The 19,473-nt window shown below is 44.0% G+C and overlaps 1 protein-coding gene across 3 annotated transcripts; it reads right to left on the minus strand.

The window, feature by feature from the left end:
• Positions 1-109: 109 nt before the first annotated feature.
• On the minus strand, positions 110-3,264 carry LOC127311682 (uncharacterized). 3 transcript variants are annotated; one of them, XM_051342133.2, is made up of 3 exons: positions 2,964-3,077; positions 852-2,887; positions 110-759 (listed from the first exon to the last, which is right to left on the minus strand). In XM_051342133.2, the coding sequence occupies exons 1-3, from the start codon at positions 3,041-3,043 to the stop codon at positions 380-382; spliced, it is 2,496 nt and encodes an 831-aa protein (XP_051198093.2). In that variant the 5' UTR covers positions 3,044-3,077; the 3' UTR covers positions 110-379. The 3 variants fall into 3 exon arrangements, with proteins under 3 accessions (XP_051198093.2, XP_051198092.1, XP_051198094.1); XM_051342132.2 differs by having other exon boundaries at positions 852-3,264; XM_051342134.2 differs by having other exon boundaries at positions 500-759; positions 844-3,264.
• Positions 3,265-19,473: the final 16,209 nt, after the last annotated feature.

Here is a 19,473-nt window from a genome sequence, read left to right on the forward strand (position 1 = left end):
TTTCAGGGGAAAATATGTATGCACGTGGAATACAAAGAAAAGAATACCACCTCTGTCTAGACACATCCAAAATTAGATAAATCTAAGACATTTATTTGTAAACGGAGGGAGTATGTAATTTGCACAAATTTTTATCAGTCGTTGCAATGCATGGACATGTTTCCTAATTTTTCTTATGATATCACCAATATTGCATCACTTAGAGTAATTAAAAACTGATTGCATCACTGGAAGTATAAATCGTACTTTTCTATAGTAGTACAGGAAATAAGCATGGGAGGAAATATTGAAACTGATTGCTTTCTCACTGGAGATTGCTGGCATCTTGGTGTCCTCCAGAAACAAAATTTCATATGATCGAGCGAAGAATTTCAAGTAGTCATTGTGTTGCACCACACGATGACAATGTTATCCTTCTATTGTACTCTTCTTTGATCTTCTTCAAACAGATGACCGCGTCAGTCATCGTCATTCTCTGGTCAGGCAAGTCGCTGGAGCATAGCAAACCCAGCTCGAATACCGACGCTAGGAAACTCTCGTTCATGTTGTGGCTAGAAGAACAGGCCGAGCCTTGAAGTAGCTGGTCATCGACCACATGTACAAGCTCCAAGGGAAAAGCACGGTGTACCCATTGTCTAAGGGTTAGTTCTCCACCAAAGATAGCATCTGTGGGCCTTCTTCTGGTAAAGACTTCAAGGAACATGATCCCGTAGCTAAATACGTCGCTCTCCCGTGATGCTTTTCCAAGAGATCCATACTCTGCATGAAATAAGATAGACGAGGAAATATAAGACCAAGTATGTACGGTAGATTATAATTATGTGATGGTTTAACAAGAGCTACCTGAGTACCTGGTGCCATGTAGCCAACTGTTCCAGACATGCTTGCACAAATCATGGAGTTATCATCACCTAGAAGCAGCCTTGAAATGCCGAAGTCTGCCACATGCGCAGTCATGTCCTGATCAAACAACACATTGCTCGGTTTCAAGTCACAGTGCAAAATTGCCTCGTGCTGATCATTGTGTAAATACTCCATTGCCATTGATACATCGAGCATGATGTCAAGCCTCTCAAGGAATCCCAAGTGCATTGGGCTTGTAGGCTGGTGTAGTAGCTTCTCTAAACTGCCATTTGGCATGTATTCAAGCACAAGTGCTCTAAAGTCTAGGTTGGAACATGTGTTGAGTATACGTATCAGGTTACGATGCCGTGTCATGCGAAGCACGCGACACTCAGCATCGAAGCTCCGCATGGCCTGCTCTAGCCGCATGTCAAGAACTTTTATCGCCACCACCAAACCATTTAGCTCGCCTTTGAAGACTTTTCCAAAGCTTCCATATCCTAATATGTTATCTCCATCAAAATTATTTGTGGCGTGAATGAGATCTCGACAGGAGACCATTTGATGGCCTATGCTATCCAATGACTCAAAAGAATTTTTTGTGTCTACCTTAGTGATCTCAACTTTCTTTCTTGTACATAGGTATAGGAAAGTAGCAATACTGCCAAAAGCTACCGTGGCAATTGGGAGTAGAAACCTTATCAAGTGTCTTCTACTTGAATGAGATTTGTCAAAACATGGTGAAAATTCTAGGCGTGGAGAGCCACATAGTCGAGTATTCCCGATCAAACATTGCAACGAGAGATTAGAGAAAACACCCCCCTTTGGTATTTGGCCTTCCAACATGTTGAATGAAAGGTTCAAGGTAGTCAAGTCGGTAAAGTTTGCAAGAAACATTGGAATGGTACCAGATATGTTGTTGAAGGAGAGGTCTAATGAAGCTAAGCTAGTTAGCTTTTGAAGTGGGTCTGGAATGGGGCCTATGAATGTGTTGTGAGATAGATTTAGATTAGTTAGCATCTTAATTTGCCCAATTGATTCCGGGATGCTTCCTATCAAGAAATTAGAAGAAATGTCCATTCGGTATAATTCTGTTAGCCTCGAAAAGTCCGTTGGTAGTGCGCCATCAAAAGAATTGTAAGAAAGATCGAGTATGAGAAGCTTATCAAGGCGGAATAGACTTGCAGGTATCGTTGAACTTAATTGATTATTGGACAAGTTTATTTGCTCTAACCTAGTAAGATTACCGAAGCTACATGGTATTGAGCCAAACAATCTGTTTCTGTTGAGGAACACTCGTTGTAGACTCCCAACCATGCCTATTTCTGTTGGGATATTGCCTAAAATTTCGTTGCTAGAGAGATCAAGCCACGTGAGATTTCTCATAGTGGCAATGGATTTTGGAATCGGCTCGGTGAGTAGGTTATTGCTCAAAATTAACGTTTGAAGGCTGCTTATGTTTGAAACTGCTGCCTCAAGTCCACCAATTAACTTGTTGTAACCAGCCCGGAACGTGACTAGTCGGGAAGCGAGGCTTCCCATATTGTTAGGGAGGGACCCCGAGAAAGAATTATGCTCTATGTTAATCTCTTTGCAATTAGAAAGAGTTGACATGAAGTCCATGCTTCCCTCTAAATTGTTGTCTTGTATGAAAAGTCTCTCCAAAATTGTGTTGTTGAATAGATAGGGTGGAATTTGGCCACTCAAGTCATTTTCATATAGCTGAATTTCTGTAAGGTTGTGCAGATGTAGTAACATCTCAGGAGGGATCTGGCCCGAGAAACTATTGGTATCAATCAACATGTACCCCAAGGAATGTGTGTTGTTGAATAGATAGGGTGGTATTTGTCCACTCAAATCATTTTCATAAAGAGAAAGCCCCCAAAGTTTCCGTGTATGAATGAATATGTCATGGGGAATTTGGCCAGTGAGGTTGTTGATACCTAGGCTAAGAAGCTCAAGCCTTGTGAGGTTACCTAGGGCAGTAGGAATGCCATTTGAAAGGTAATTTCCTTTAAGACGGAGAGTCTGAAGCCAGCTTAGCCTGCCAAGTTCGGGAGGGATTGAACCCATGAGGCTAGCATTGGTAATGTTAAGGGTGGAGAGAAAAGAGAGGTTACCGAGCTGAGGAACCAAAGATCCACAGAGGGGTGTGTCCTGAAACTCTAGCTTGGTGACACGCTGCCTGCGACGGCAACATGAGACACCAACCCAATGGCAGAAAGACGTGCCGGTCCAGTTGTGGGCGAGGACACCAAGAGGGTCGGCGAGCTGGGCTTTGAAAGCCAGAAGAGCGGCGAGGTCCGACTCGCTGCCGTTGGCCATACTCAAGGAAGAAGAAGAAGCCATGGCCGAGAGTGCTAGCACTAGGAGAGGGATGACGGGAATTTGAGCACATGGTGGTGCAACTGCCATTGCTCCAGCTGGCTTTCCAAATGTTTATATGGTGAGAGTATTTATATGTTTATTTGTGTGTGTGTAGAATCTCGTCCTGTTTTGCCTCACAATCACAGCTATCGTTGGATCGTAGTCGTGTGGCTCGCATTACCGTCTCCGCACGGCAGCGCCACATGCTCTAGAGCTAAGAGCATCCCCACTCGTTGGCGCTCCCCACGCCCAAATCCGGCGAAATTTTCGTCCGGATTGGAGGAAGATTTGGCGTGGGGAGGAGTAGTTTCCCAGTCGTGTGCTCCCCAAGCGGCGTTTCTCGGGGAAAAAGAGGATGGCTCGGGGAATCCGGACGAAAGAGGAGACACGTGGGCGTGGGCGGTTGGTTTAGCTTCATCCGGAGTCCCCGAGCGCTCCCCGGGGGGCCGGGGATGGCGTGGGATCGCCGGATGAAAATAGGCCCAAATCCGGACCAAAACGAGGAACCGGGGGCGCGACTGGGCCGAATTTCGCCGTCCGGATGGAAAAAAGTGGCCGTGGGGGGCTTTGTGGGGAGACGAGTGGAGATGCTCTAAGTCCGGCCTAACTATGACCTGTGCTGAGATATGCGCCATGAAATTAGTGCAGGAAGCGGACGACTAAATCATTGATGTGGCAATAGTCTTACTTTCGGCATAATGCCACAACCATGCATGAGCACGCTAAAATACTCACACCATTCCAAAATAACTGATCGTGATAGGTTTATCGTTGAAGGTTAACCAAGTTAATAGAATAATATATCAACTGCCGACAACACCGCTTTAATTTGATTACATTTACCGCACAATAGGTTTTCAAAAACTATATATGGATGGTATGTCATAGATATATATCAACTCATTTTTATTTATATTCGGTCAAACTTTTATTTTTTTGAAAAAGGGTCAAACTTAGAGAAGTATGGCTTAGAACAATGGGATTAAGGTATTGCTAGTTCTCGGCTAAACAAAATTCGTGATCAGCCAAGTTCTCCACCGATTGATTGCAGTGATTCATGCGTATGAATTGCAACTTGGTTTGCAACTGAATTCTTTTCGGTTGCAAGTGGAGTTAAAATTAAGATTTTTTCGGCTGCATCTCCAACTGGGCGACGTATTTCGAACGCTCAAAATGTCCGCTTACGTCCGTTTGCGTCGGTCCAAATTTTCGAAATCGGCCGCATGTTTGTTTGCGTCGGGGGTGGCTCCAGCGGCATGACGTATTTTTTCGACTTTGCATTTTTTCAACATAAAAACATACATTACATAGTAAAAGAAAGGAAAAAAACCCTAAAACCTAAGAACGGCTGCGCCTACTGGTCATCGTTGTCGCTGTCGACGAGCTCCGGTACCGGCCACGGCCAGTTCGCAAGCGGCAGAACATACGCCGGTGCCGCGAGCGGTGGTGAAGTTTGAGAAGCCCAGGCTGGTGGTAGAGGTTGAGCAGCCCACTCCAGTGGTGCTGGTGGCGCAGCCCACGCCGGTGGTGGAGGTGGAGGCCTCCACGGGTTGTACGACAGAGGTGGAGGCGGCGGTTGCATGGCCGAGTCCTCAAGCGCCCGTCATAGGGCCTCTTCCTCCTGAGGCCCGGCCGTGATGAGACGAGGACGTCGAGCCTCGCGATCTCGTCGTCCGTCATCGCCTCCGGGTACTCGAACTTTCGGCCCTCCACCATGGCCAATTGCCATTCCTGGAAAATGCAGGTGACGTAGTCGTCGCTGTCGTCCTTGGCCTCCTCGTTGTGGTAGGCCAACGCCTCGCTGTAGTCCTCCTCCTCCTCATCTTTGTTGTCCTGTGCAGGCGCCGGCGGCTGCTATGTTGGACGACCATGCGCTGGTGGATGGTCAAAGGGGAAGTCCTTGTCGCCGAGGAAGCCCGCCCTCCTCCTCGAATCCTTCTCGGTCTCATGCCAGGTGTCAGAGTCGATGGCGTAGGCGGGATCGGCGCGGAGGTCCGGCGGCAGGTACCGCCGCCTGCGCCGGATCAAAAGGAGGGATGTTGTCTTGAGCACATCCATGGTTCTCCTCCTGAATGTACAACCACTTCTTGCGCCACCCTTGAACCGAGTCAGGGAGCTTGACGTCGAAGTAGTCGACGGTGGGGCGAACGGAAATTACAACGCCGCCTATATTATAGGCGACGTTTGGAGAGCCATTGCGGCGACAGAAGAAAATGCGCTTCCATAGCGCCCAGTTAGGCTGGACGCCAAGGAAGGCTTCGCATAGGGTGATAAAGATAGAAATGTGGAGGATGGAATTGGGTGTCAGGTGATGAAGTTGCAGACCATAAATAAAGAGTAGTCCACGAAGAAAAGGATGAATGGGGGCGGAAAGACCGCGGATAAGGTGGTCGACAAAACTTACCCGATACCCCATTGGAGGGGTTGGGTAGCTTTCTTCGCTGGGGAAGCACAGCGCTTGGGGCTTCTTATTGATCCCCAGTTTCTTCAAGAGATTGGCGTCCTGGGCGGAAATCTTGGACCTTTCCCACTCCGCGGTTCCCAGATCCACGGCACCCATTGAGGATTCCGGCGTGCTGTGCCTGGTCAAGCGACGTGGTGGCATCAACAATGACGCAGGAGTGCAGAGCTTAGAGAATTGTGGAGCGCAGGAGGATTTGCAGAGGAGAGCACAACAACGGCGCGAGCGGAAGTGCTCGAGGAAGAAGAAGGAGATCTTATATAGAGGTGCGGCGAAACGGCGGACCGTTGGATGGAAAAAAGTGTGCAGCAGATGATAGCCACGTAGAGACAAGGGTAAAAAAGTATTTCAACATTGGAGAAGTTACGGTACGTGCGCCAGAAAAAGCGGAGGACGTGTGTCCCCCGCTAGCACGACGTGTCAACGTGGTATAAAAAGCGGACCCACAAGACAGACAGAGAGTAGTACTCAAGTTTTATGGAGGCAAAAAACGCGGCTCTCGTCCGATATGAAGCCACTTTGATTAAGGGAGGAAATTTCTACAAGGAAAGTAAAGAACATTTGGCGACAAGAGAAATTACTGGATACTTCGGAAGCCTTTGGTCAAATACAAGTTTTTGCCCAAATGCTCGGGGGCTACTTCGAAAAAAGGAAATTTCGAGTGTGACAATATAGAAATTGCGGGAGCCTATGATCAAACGCAAGCATTTGTTCATAGCCTCGGGGGCTACTCCCATCGGGAGCGCTGTTCGCGCACCCGAGATATAAAAAGAAGAAAATATCGAGAAGGAATGACAATATAGCGACACGGTGCACTAAAATGTTGAGCCTACAACCAAGCACAAGTCCTTGGCTGTAGCCTCGGGGGCTACTCCCATCGGGAACGCTGTTCGCGTGCCCGATGAAAATTAGCAAAAAGAAAAAGAAAAGAGAGAAAAATAAAAAGAGAAAGAAAGAAAGTAAAAGAAGGAAGAAGGAGTATATTTCGAGTTATAAAAATAACTCTACATATACTCCCATTGGGAGAGCAATATAAGTCAGAAATTGACTCGATGAAATGTGCTATTCCAACAGCTGAATAAGCACTCGACAATATATTCTCAGAACGCCAAAAGTTGCGAATAAATTCTGAATGCCGCAAAACACTGCGAAGGTAAGACCCCAGATCCATTCTGTGCGGCGTGGCACCGTCTCTGACGACGGTTTGCTACTTTTATCCGTATCAACAGATACGAAGAAAAATCCTAACGGACGCGTTAGGTACCCGATAAATTTGACTGGGACTCGACAGAATGGTAAGACCTTAAGCGGCACCTGTCAAAGTTTACACCAGTATCCCGAGATCATGTCCAGGGACGTGATCTTGAAGTAGGTTTTTGCGGATTGCCACTAGAACAGTTAACTAGTACCTGATCCGTCAGATGAACTAGCCCCAACTACCATTATCCCTGTACAATATAGAAATTCGTGAGAAGAAATATAGACAAGCTAAAGTTGTCGAGTAAAAATAAACCGTGGAGATTTTTTCTGACTCTACGATTCAAGCAAAATCTCGAGGAGCTACTGACATAGGCATCCCCAATGGGCCTGCCGAAGATAGTACCCGGGGTTTGCTGAAGGCCCATTACCCGAAGAATAAGAAGACTCGGAAGCCCAAAGATATTATTAAGGAAAGCTAGAGTTGTAATAGGAAGTGTTGTGTGTAATCTTGCGGGATGAGTGATACGTCTCCAACGTATCGATAATTTCTTATGTTCCATGGCACATTATTGATGTTATCTACATGTTTTATGCACACTTTATGTCATATTCGTGCATTTTCTGGAACTAACCTATTAACAAGATGCCGAAGTGCCAGTTCCTGTTTTCTGCTGTTTTTGGTTTCAGAAATCCTAGTAACGAAATATTCTCGGAATCGGACGAAATCAACGCCCAAGTTCCTATTTTCACCGGAAGCATCCAGAACACCCGGGAAGGACCAGAGGGGGGGCACTGGGCCCCCAGACCATAGGCCGGCGCGGCCCAGGCCCTGGCCGCGCCGCCCTATGGTGTCGTCGCCCCTTCGACCCTCCTGCGCCGCCTCTTCGCCTATTTAAAGCCCCTGGATCGAAAACCCTGAGGCGTACGACGAAACCCACAGAAACCTTCCAGAGCCGCCGCCATCGCGAAGCCAAGATCTGGGGGACAGGAGTCTCTGTTCCGGCACCCTGCCGGAGCGGGGAAGTGCCCCCGGAAGGCTTCTCCATCGACACCGCTGCCATCTCCATCGCCATCTTCATCACCGCTGCTGCTCCCATGAGGAGGGAGTAGTTCTCCATCGAGGCTCGGGGCTGTACCGGTAGCTATGTGGTTCATCTCTCTCCTATGTGCCTCAATACAATGATCTCATGAGCTGCTTTACATGATTGAGATTCATATGAGTTTTGTATCACTACTATCTATGTGCTACTCTAGCAAAGTTATTAAAGTAGTTTTATTCCTCCTGCACGTGTGTAAAGGTGACAGTGTGTGCACCGTGTTAGTACTTGGTTTATGCTATGATCATGATCTCTTGTAGATTGCGAAGTTAACTATTGCTATGATAATATTGATGTGATCTATTCCTCCTACATATGCATGAAGGTGACAGTGTGCATGCTATGTTAGTACTTGGTTTAATCTGTTGATCTATCTTACACTATAAGGTTACTTAAATATGAACAAATTGTGGAGCTTGTTAACTCCGGCATTGAGGGTTCGTGTAATCCTACGCAATGCGTTCATCATCCAACAAAAGTGTAGAGTATGCATTTATCTATTCTGTTATGTGATCAATGTTGAGAGTGTCCACTAGTGAAAGTCTAATCCCTAGGCCTTGTTCCTAAATACTGCTGCGTTACTACTGCTTGTTTACTGTTTCACTATGTTACTACTGCTGCAATACTACCACCGTCAACTACATGCCAGCAAGCTATTTTCTGGCACCGTTGCTACTGCTCATATATATTCATACCACCTGTATTTCACTATCTCTTCGCCGAACTAGTGCACCTATTTGGTGTGTTGGGGACACAAGAGACTTCTTGCTTTGTGGTTGCAGGGTTGCATGAGAGGGATATCTTTGACCTCTTCCTCCCTGAGTTCGATAAACCTTGGGTGATCCACTTAAGGGAAAACTTGCTGCTGTTCTACAAACCTCTGCTCTTGGAGGCCCAACACTGTCTACAGGAAAGGAGGGGGAACGTAGACATCAAGCATATTTTCTGGCGCCGTTGCCGGGGAGGAAAGGTAAAAGGTACTCACACTCCGTATCTCGGCTACTAAGATATTTTCCGGCGTTGTAAGTACTCGAAGCTATTTCCTTTAGATCCTGAAATTGCAACTTTTTGTTTCTTGTTTACACTAGTAAGGCATAATGGACAACATCTGTGAGCTTTTTATTCTATTTCCTGAGTCAAGACATGAATGGTTTAATGCGAAAATTAAAAAACCTATGGAATCTTATTTGCATGCTAGTAGCAATGATATTAGTATGAACGCTTTGAACACCATTGTTGCTAATGATATGGAAAATTCTAAGCTTGGGGAAGCTGGCTTTGATGAGCATGATCTTTTTAGTCCCCCAAGCATTGAGGAGAAAATTTTCTTTGATGATACTTTGCATCCTATTTATGATGATTATAATGATATTGGTCTTTTAGTGCCGCCTACTATGGAGAGTAATTTTTATGATGATAATACTATGCCTCCTACACTTGATGAGAATAATAATGATAGCTACTTTGTGGAATTTGCTCCTACTACAATTAATAAGAATAACTATGCTTATGTTGGGAGTAGTAATAATTTTATGCATGAGACTCATGATAAGAATGCTTTATGTGATAGTTATATTGTTGAGTTTGCTCATGACACTACTGAAAGTTATTATGAGAGAGGAAAATATGGTTGTAGAAATTTTCATGTTACTAAAACACCTCTCTATGTGCTGAAATTTTTGAAGCTATACTTGTTTTATCTTCCTATGCTTGTTACTTTGCTTTTCATGAACTTGTTTATTTACAAGATTCCTATGCATAGGAAGCATGTTAGACTTAAATGTGTTTTGAATTTGCCTCTTGATGCTCTCTTTTGCCTCAAATACTATTTCTTGCGAGTGCATCATTAAAACTGCTGAGCCCATCTTAATGGCTATAAAGAAAAGAACTTCTTGGGAGATAACCCATGTGTTATTTTGCTACAGTATTTTGTTTTATATTTGTGTCTTGGAAGTTGTTTACTACTGTAGCAACCTCTCCTTATCTTAGTTTTGTGTTTTGTTGTGCCAAGTAAAGTCTTTGATAGTAAAGTCAATACTAGATTTGGATTACTGCGCAGAAACTGTTTTCTTTGCTGTCACGAATCTGGGCAAAATTCTCTGTAGGTAACTCAGAAAATTATGCCAATTTACGTGAGTGATCCTCAGATATGTACGCAACTTTCATTCAGTTTGAGCATTTTCATCTGAGCAAGTCTGGTGCCATTTTAAAATTCGTCTTTACGGACTGTTCTGTTTTGACAGATTCTGCCTTTTATTTCGCATTGCTTCTTTCGCTGTGTTGGGTGGATTTCTTTGTTCCATTACCTTCCAGTAGCTTTAGGCAATGTCCAGAAGTGTTAAGAATGATTGTGTCACCTCTGAACATGTGAGTTTTTGATTATGCACTAACCCTCTAATGAGTTTGTTTCGAGTTTGGCGTGGAGGAAGTTTTCAAGGATCAAGAGAGGAGGATGATATACTACGATCAAGAAGAGTAAAAAGTCTAAGCTTGGGGATGCCCCGGTGGTTCACCCCTGCATATATCAAGAAGACTCAAGCATCTAAGCTTGGGGATGCCCAAGGCATCCCCTTCTTCATCGACAACATTATCAGGTTCCTCCCCTGAAACTATATTTTTATTTCATCACATCTTATGTGACTTACTTGGAGCGTCTGTTTGTTTTTGTTTTTGTTTGTGTTTGAATAAATTGGATTACATCATGCTTGTGTGGGAGAGAGACACGCTCCGCTGGTTCGTATGAACACATGTGTTCTTAGCTCATAGTATTCATGGCGAAGTTTCTTCTTCGTTAAATTGTTATATGGTTGGAATTGGAAAATGATACATGTAGTAATTGCTATAAATGTCTTGGGTAATGTGATACTTGGCAATTGTTGTGCTCATGTTTAAGCTCTTGCATCATATACTTTGCACCTATTAATGAAGAAATACATAGAGCATGCTAAAATTTGGTTTGCATAATTGGTCTCTCTAAGGTCTAGATAATTTCTAGTATTGAGTTTGAACAACAAGGAAGACGGTGTAAAGTCTTATAATGTTTTCAATATGTCTTTTATGTGAGTTTTGGTGTACTAGTTCATCGTTGTGTTTGTTTCAAACAACCTTGCTAGCCTAAACCTTGTATCGAGAGGGAATACTTCTCATGCATCCAAAATCCTTGAGCCAACCACTATGCCATTTGTGTCCACCATACCTACCTACTACATGGTATTTTCTGCCATTCCAAGTAAATACTTCATGTGCTACCTTTAAACCTTCAAAATGCTTCTCAATTTGTGTTAATGTTTTATAGCTCATGAGGAAGTATGTGGTGTTTATCTTTCAACCTTGTCATTTACTTTTGACAGACTTTCACAATGGACTAGTGGCTTCATCCGCTTATCCAATAATTTTGCAAAAAGAGCTGGCAATGGGGTTCCCAGCCCCAATTAATTACAACTTGCATTAATAATTCTCTTCACATGTTTTGCTCTGATTCATCAGCAAGCAACTTAATTTTGCAAATAGACACTCCTCCATGGTATGAGATTGATGGTAGGCACCCGAGGATTCGGTTAGCCATGGCTTGTGTAAGCAAAGGTTGGGAGGAGTGTCACCCATAAATAAATAAAAACTAAAATACATGTGTAAACAAAAGAGAAGAGGGATGATCTACCTTGCTGGTAGAGATAACGTCCTTCATGGGAGCCGCTCTTGAAAGTCTGGTTGGCGAGGTAGTTAGATTACCCATTACCATTCGTTGACAACAACAAACACCTCTCAAAATTTTACTTTTATGCTCTGTATGATTTTAAAACTTGAAAAGCTCTAGCACATGATTTATCCCTGCTTCCCTCTGCGAAGGGCCTTTCTTTTACTTTATGTTGAGTCAGTTCACCTATTTCTCTCCACCTCAAGAAGCAAACACTTGTGTGAACTGTGCATTGATTCCTACATACTTGCTTATTGCACTTATTATATTACTCTATGTTGACAATATCCATGAGATATACATGTTACAAGTTGAAAGCAACCGCTGAAACTTAATCTTCTTTTGTGTTGCTTCAATGCTTTTACTTTGAATTATTGCTTTATGAGTTAACTCTTATGCAAGACTTATTGATGCTTGTCTTGAAGTGCTATTCATGAAAAGTCTTTGCTTTATGATTCACTTGTTTACTCATGTCATATACATTGTTTTGATCGCTGCATTCACTACATATGCTTTACAAATAGTATGATCAAGATTATGATGGCATGTCACTCCAGAAATTATCTGTGTTATCGTTTTACCTGCTCGGGACGAGCAGAACTAAGCTTGGGGATACGTCTCCAACGTATCGATAATTTCTTATGTTCCATGCCACATTATTGATGTTATCTACATGTTTTATGCACACTTTATGTCATATTCGTGCATTTTCTGGAACTAACCTATTAACAAGATGCCGAAGTGCCAGTTCCTGTTTTCTGCTGTTTTTGGTTTCAGAAATCCTAGTAACGAGATATTCTCGGAATCGGACGAAATCAACGCCCAAGTTCCTATTTTCACCGGAAGCATCCAGAACACCCGGGAAGGACCGGAGGGGGGGCACTGGGCCCCCAGACCATAGGCCGGCGCGGCCCAGGCCCTGGCCGTGCCGCCCTATGGTGTCGTCGCCCCTTCGACCCTCCTGCGCCGCCTCTCCGCCTATTTAAAGCCCCTGGATCGAAAACCCTGAGGCGTACGACGAAACCCACAGAAACCTTCCAGAGCCGCCACCATCGCGAAGCCAAGATCTGGGGGACAGGAGTCTCTGTTCCGGCACCCTGCCGGAGCGGGGAAGTGCCCCCGGAAGGCTTCTCCATCGACACCGCTGCCATCTCCATCGCCATCTTCATCACCGCTGCTGCTCCCATGAGGAGGGAGTAGTTCTCCATCGAGGCTCGGGGCTGTACCGGTAGCTATGTGGTTAATCTCTCTCCTATGTGCCTCAATACAATGATCTCATGAGCTGCTTTACATGATTGAGATTCATATGAGTTTTGTATCACTACTATCTATGTGCTACTCTAGCAAAGTTATTAAAGTAGTTTTATTCCTCATGCACGTGTGTAAAGGTGACAGTGTGTGCACCGTGTTAGTACTTGGTTTATGCTATGATCATGATCTCTTGTAGATTGCGAAGTTAACTATTGCTATGATGATATTGATGTGATCTATTCCTCCTACATATGCATGAAGGTGACAGTGTGCATGCTATGTTAGTACTTGGTTTAATCTGTTGATCTATCTTACACTATAAGGTTACTTAAATATGAACAAATTGTGGAGCTTGTTAACTCCGGCATTGAGGGTTCGTGTAATCCTACGCAATGCGTTCATCATCCAACAAAAGTGTAGAGTATGCATTTATCTATTCTGTTATGTGATCAATGTTGAGAGTGTCCACTAGTGAAAGTCTAATCCCTAGGCCTTGTTCCTAAATACTGCTGCGTTACTACTGCTTGTTTACTGTTTCACTCTGTTACTACTGCTGCAATACTACCACCATCAACTACACGCCAGCAAGCTATTTTCTGGCACCGTTGCTACTGCTCATATATATTCATACCACCTGTATTTCACTATCTCTTCGCCGAACTAGTGCACCTATTTGGTGTGTTGGGGACACAAGAGACTTCTTGCTTTGTGGTTGCAGGGTTGCATGAGAGGGATATCTTTGACCTCTTCCTCCCTGAGTTCGATAAACCTTGGGTGATCCACTTAAGGGAAAACTTGCTGCTGTTCTACAAACTTCTGCTCTTGGAGGCCCAGCACTGTCTACAGGAAAGGAGGGGGAACGTAGACATCAATGAGTTAGAAACCTTCCCGGACTCTGTAAACTTGTACAATACGAATCCCTCGGCTCCGCCTCATATATAAGGGGGAGTCGAGGGACGAGAAAGGCACCGAATCATTGTTGAGCAAACCCTAATTTCTATTTCGTCGAGTACTTTTCGGCTGAAACCTTCGAGATCTACTTGCCCTCTACATCCAACGAAACCCTAGTCTACTACTTGTAGGCATTGACAAGTTAATACCTTGTCAGCACAGGTCTTCGTCGCTATCCTCTGGTGTACGTCGACGTTCATGTGCTCTGGTTTCGCGATCATAGAGGACTATTTTGCCTTGGACTAGTTCTTCATGGGGTACTTTCGGGTTGTGGTGCTATTTCTCTTCCTGCTAGTGCTGCCCCCATGACGCTGACTCCTGTCATGGCCATCTGGTACAATGACGCACGAGGATCTCCTAGCTGGGATTTGGATGGCAGTATGAAAGTTTGTGCCGCCAAATATCCTGCCTCTGGAGTTTTTGGTATTATGTTTCCTCTTATGTCTATTGACATAAAATACATGTCGAGGTTCTGGATCGGGTTTTCCCGTTCTCCTTCGGGTATATTTTCAATCTGGACCTTGCTCTTCGTCAATGGCCTTCTCCATTATTTGCCGAACTTCCTGAGTGTCGGCTCAAGTTGTTCCTGCGCTCGCTAGACGCATCTGCCGCGGCTTTTCTTTCATCCAATTTTTGCCGCATCTTTTCTAGCTCGCGCCCGGCACGCGTCCGGCACGCGCGAGTTTATATTGATATGCTTGCAAAGCTTCTGGTGTGGCATGCGTAGCCATCGGCTCCGCACCGCTTATGGCCCTTGCAGCTCTGTCCCATGCTTCTTGTGACAGTTGTACTTTTTCTCGCGGCGTAGTCCCGATATATTTACTTCTAGTTCCTCGAGTAAGATCCGTGGGATCGATGTAGGGGTTGCCCAGATCATTGAAAACCTTAGATTCCTCGTCAACTTCACGATTTTCTCCTGTGATGGCGTAGATTTGATGTATTGCTACCATGAAATTGTCATCAGACTCAGGGTCGGTGACACCGTCGTTACGATCGGCGAGGACCTCCTTGCTTGAAGTGGAGTCGTTGCTGATGGAGTCGAAGTTGTTGCAGCTTTCCGAGTCACTGTCCAGATCGGATCCCGTGAACGATCTGAACGTCATGTCCTTGAACATATCCTCGAGTGCCCCTCCGTGGGCGGGCTTGATGCAGCGTGGCTGCGAGACTTCATCGCCTGTCTCAACAGATGTTGTCGGCGATCCCGAGAAGTTGGATTTGGCCGCAGACGGTCCCGAAAAAATCAGTGCCAAAAGACGGTGTGATCCCTCCTTCCCGAAGAGAAAGCGAAAACTCCCGAGCGTCATCTCCGTCGAGTTTTCCATATGGGCATATGCATGCACACGAGCAGGATCGTGAGGAACAAAATCGACGAGATCGGGTTGCGCTTGTTTACCTCCTTCCATGATGTTGCTTGCTGCTGATGACGATGTTGATGATGTTGATTTTTCCATCGAGATTAGGACCTTGTCGCCTCCAATTCCCACAGACGGAGCCAATTGACAAGGGATTAACTTGTCAATGCCTACAGATTATAGACTTAGGGTTTCGTGAAAAGTAGAGGGCAAGTAGATCTCGAAGGTTTCAGCCGAAAAGGTGCTTGACTAAAGATTATGGTGGTTCTGTTGATAATAGATTTGATCCCTTCTTTCTCCCTCGACTTCCATTTATATAGGAGGCGGAGTCTAGGCTTTTTGTATCGTACAAGTTACAAACTACAAGAGACCTATGGGCCTTTCCTATATTGCTATTATATTCCTATTACAACTCTACTTTCTGTGTCCGAAGTTCTCCTGGGCCTCCGTGCTTCTCAATCTTCGAGTCCATGGGCTTCTTATCCTTATTCAGATAACACGTGTGCCTTATTCGGCATGCTTGCTAGGCATACCTATTTCATATAGAGCCAAACAATTTGTTTCCACTGAGTAACACTCGTTGTAGACTCCCAACCATGCCTATTTCTGTTGGGATATTGCCTAAAATATTGTTGCTAGAGAGATCAAGCCACGTGAGATTTCTCATAGTGGCAATGGATTTTGGAATCGGCTCGGTGAGTAGGTTATTTCCCAAAAATAAATATTGAAGGCTGCTTAGGTTTGAAAATGCTGCTTCAAGTCCACCTGTTAACTTGTTATAACCAGCCCGAAACATGACTAGTCGGGAAGCGAGGCTTCCCATATTGTTAGGGAGGGACCCCGAGAAAGAATTATGAGCTATGTCAATCTCTCTGCAATTAGAAAGAGTTGACATGAAGTCCATGCTTCCCTCTAAATTGTTGTATTGTAGGAAAAGCCTCTCCAAAGGTGTGTTGTTGAATAGATAGGGTGGAATTTGGCCACTCAAGTAATTATCATATAGCTGAATTTCTGTAAGGTTGTGCAGATGTAGTAACATCTCAGGAGGGATCTGGCCCGAGAAACTATTGGTATCAATCAAGATGTACCTCAAGGAATGTGTGTTGTTGAATAGATAGGGTGGTATTTGTCCACTCAAATCATTTTCATAAAGAGAAAGCCCATCAAGTTTCCGTGTATGAATGAATATGTCATGGGGAATTTGGCCAGTGAGGTTGTTGATACCTAGGCTAAGAAGCTTAAGCCTTGTGAGGTTACCTAGGGCAGTAGGAATGCCATTTGACAGGTAATTTCCTCTAAGACGGAGAGTCTGAAGCCAGCTTAGCCTGCCAAGTTCGGGAGGGATTGAACCCATGAGGCTAGCATTGGTAATGTTAAGGGTGGAGAGAAAAGAGAGGTTACCGAGCTGAGGAACCAAAGATCCAGAGAGGGGTGTGTCACAAAACGCTAGCTTGGTGACACGCCTGCGACGGTTACATGAGACACCAACCCAATGGCAGAAAGACAAGCCGGTCCAGTTGTGGGCGAGGACACCAAGAGGGTCAGCGAGCTGGGCTTTGAAAGCCAGCAGAGCGGCGAGGTCCGACTCGCTGCCGTTGGCCATACTCAAGGAAGAAGAAGCAGCCATGGCCGAGAGTGCTAGCACTAGGAGAGAGATGACGGGAATTTGGGCACATGGTGGTGCAACTGCCATTGCTCCAGCTGGCTTTCCAAATGTTTATATGGTGAGAGTATTTATATGTTTTTTTTGTGTGTGTATCCTGTTTTGCCCCACAAGCGTATCGTTGGATCGTCTCCGCACGGCTGCGCCACATGCTCTAGAGCTAAGTCCGGCCTAACTATGACCTGTGCTGAGATATGCACCATGACATATCGATGAAATAAGACAAACATGTCCACGTACGCCAGGAAATTAGTGCAGGAAGCGGACGACTAAATCATTGATGTGGCAATAGTCTTACTTTCGGCATAATGCCACAACCATGCATGCACGAGCCCTCTAAAATACTCACACCATTCCAAATAACTGATCGTGATAGGTTTATCATAAATTAATGAAACAGTTTGAAGGTTAACCAAGTTAGTTGATATATATGACCTTAGCTTTCCCATGAGTGTAACCTTGAATTTTTGTGTAAACTGATTCTGTACTTTTGGTTCAATAAAGATAGCCGTGTGCATCTATTGATGCGGATGCTGGAGCGATGCTCTCATATCTAAAAAAAAGTAGAATAATATATGAACTATCGACAACACCGCTTTAATTTAGTTAGATTTATCTCACAATATGTTTTCAAACTATATATATACATAAAACTCTGTCGATATCAACACATTTTTTTCTTTATATTCGGTCAAACTTAGAGAAGTATGGCTTAGAACAAGGGATTTGCTAGTTCTCAGCTAGCTGAAAATTAAATTCGTTTTTAGTCAAGTTCTACACTATTTGATTTCATTGTGAATTGTGCGTAGGAATTGCAACTTGGTTTGCAACTGAATTCTTTTCGGTTGCAAGTGGAGTTGAAAAATTCTCTGAACTGTTAGATTTGCTCGTGATTCGTGTTAGTCATGAGTTGCAATAAGAAGTTCACCTGAAATTTAATGACAAATTCTCAGTTGACTGATAAATAGTCACAGCCTTAAATCAGACCTTAAATGTCAATTATTTGGAGCGAAGGTTGTACGAAACATCATGATCGACGTCGTGCTGAGACTTCGAGACTGGAACATTTCAGATAAAAGATAGAGTAGTTTGTCAGGATGTCTAAAGGTCACTGCCGTTGGATATTTTATCACAAAGCAAGTAGACACTAGTTACGTGTTGTTGAGTTCATCTAGAAAAAAGAAAGAAAGAATAGGTATGGCCAAGCTTCTACTTGCTATCCTGATGCTTCAGTTTTAGTTTGTTTTGTACCTCCATATCCTTCAGAACGATCGAGAGATCGTTCGTAGCCACGTCCCGTCGTCCCGTCATAATGCTGGGCCTTTCAAAATAGTAGAATGCAATGTATACTACCTCAGGGCTCAGGAGCGAAGTCTCCTTCACGTGAAAGTTGCATCAGCTACATAGAATCATAGTGGAGTTTTTTATTAGAATTAAAAGATAATAATACTGATCTGATTAATTTGCCTTGAGCAAAACAACAGACCCATGCAGATTTCCTGATGAAATTACAAATGGAAGATCTCACAGGAGCTTTTCTAATCACAGGAGCCTTCAAGGTCACAGTCCCACACGGAAGGCTCCGAAACGGGAAGATTGCTGATGCCCCAAAAAACCAACCGTCTGCTAGTATTCTATGTGAGAATACATGTAAAGTTCTCTTTGTATAATGGGAAGATGTGTGGTTGTTATGTACCATGTGGATGTGGTGTCAAATATGAAAACAAGAAAATTAGTATTTTTTATTTTTTTGGATGATGATATTTTAATTTCAACCAAACCGACTGTTTGTATGGGAATTGTTTTTTTATAACCTAATTTACAATTTTTCAAATCTGTATTATAAGGTGCAAAAATCTCAATGGATTTTACTTAGCTTTTTGGGTCAAAAACTTGTTAATCTACACCATATGATATGACTACGACTATAGGATCATATACCTATTTCTATTATTCATTGAATAGTTAAAAATACAATATGTATGTAAGATCGTTTATTGTAGCTATTCTTACTGGTCCAATCTTCTAAGTCGGTCCATTGCATTGTTTTTTTAACAAGGCAAAAGACTTGCCATTTTTATTAATTAAGGAGAAGGTTTTTAGGACAAATGCCTAGAACAAATGCCTTGTCGACGTCACAGACTTAACAAACACAGTTACTCTCCCGGGATTACATTGCTCAAGAATTTCGCTCCAGCCATGCTCCACATTTTAGCCTCGTCCTTGATCTTTATGATTACCATGTGAGCCGGCGAGGCTTGATGACGGAAGACTCTTGCATTTCGCTCATTCAAAATCTCCCAAGACATAAGCATGAGGAGCGAGGCCATAGCCTTCCGGGGAGCTTCCATGTCCCAAAGACAACTTTATCCACCAACCAAAAACAATTTCCCCGTTAGCCCAAAACGCCGTATGTATGAAATGTCTAGTTGCCTACACCAAGGTAGGATGGCATTCCAAATTCTTATGGAGAAGTGTCACTTGCAAAGAAGGTGAGACGCGGACTCTTGAACTTGATTGCAAAGGAGACAATTCCCACAATTTGGCCAACCTCTTCTAGCCAAACGGTCCGCCATCCAAACTCTGTTTTGCAA

Source organism: Lolium perenne, chromosome 7, assembly GCF_019359855.2.
Source record: "Lolium perenne isolate Kyuss_39 chromosome 7, Kyuss_2.0, whole genome shotgun sequence".
Classification (NCBI taxonomy): domain Eukaryota; kingdom Viridiplantae; phylum Streptophyta; class Magnoliopsida; order Poales; family Poaceae; genus Lolium; species Lolium perenne.

Coding starts and splice junctions, on each gene's coding strand:
- LOC127311682 (XM_051342132.2), bottom strand. CDS start 3,258: ATGGCAGTTGCACCACCATGTGCTCAAATTCCCGTCATCCCTCTCCTA. Junction 760..851: donor AGTTGGCTACATGGCACCAG/GTACTCAGGTAG, acceptor TATTTCATGCAG/AGTATGGATCTCTTGGAAAA.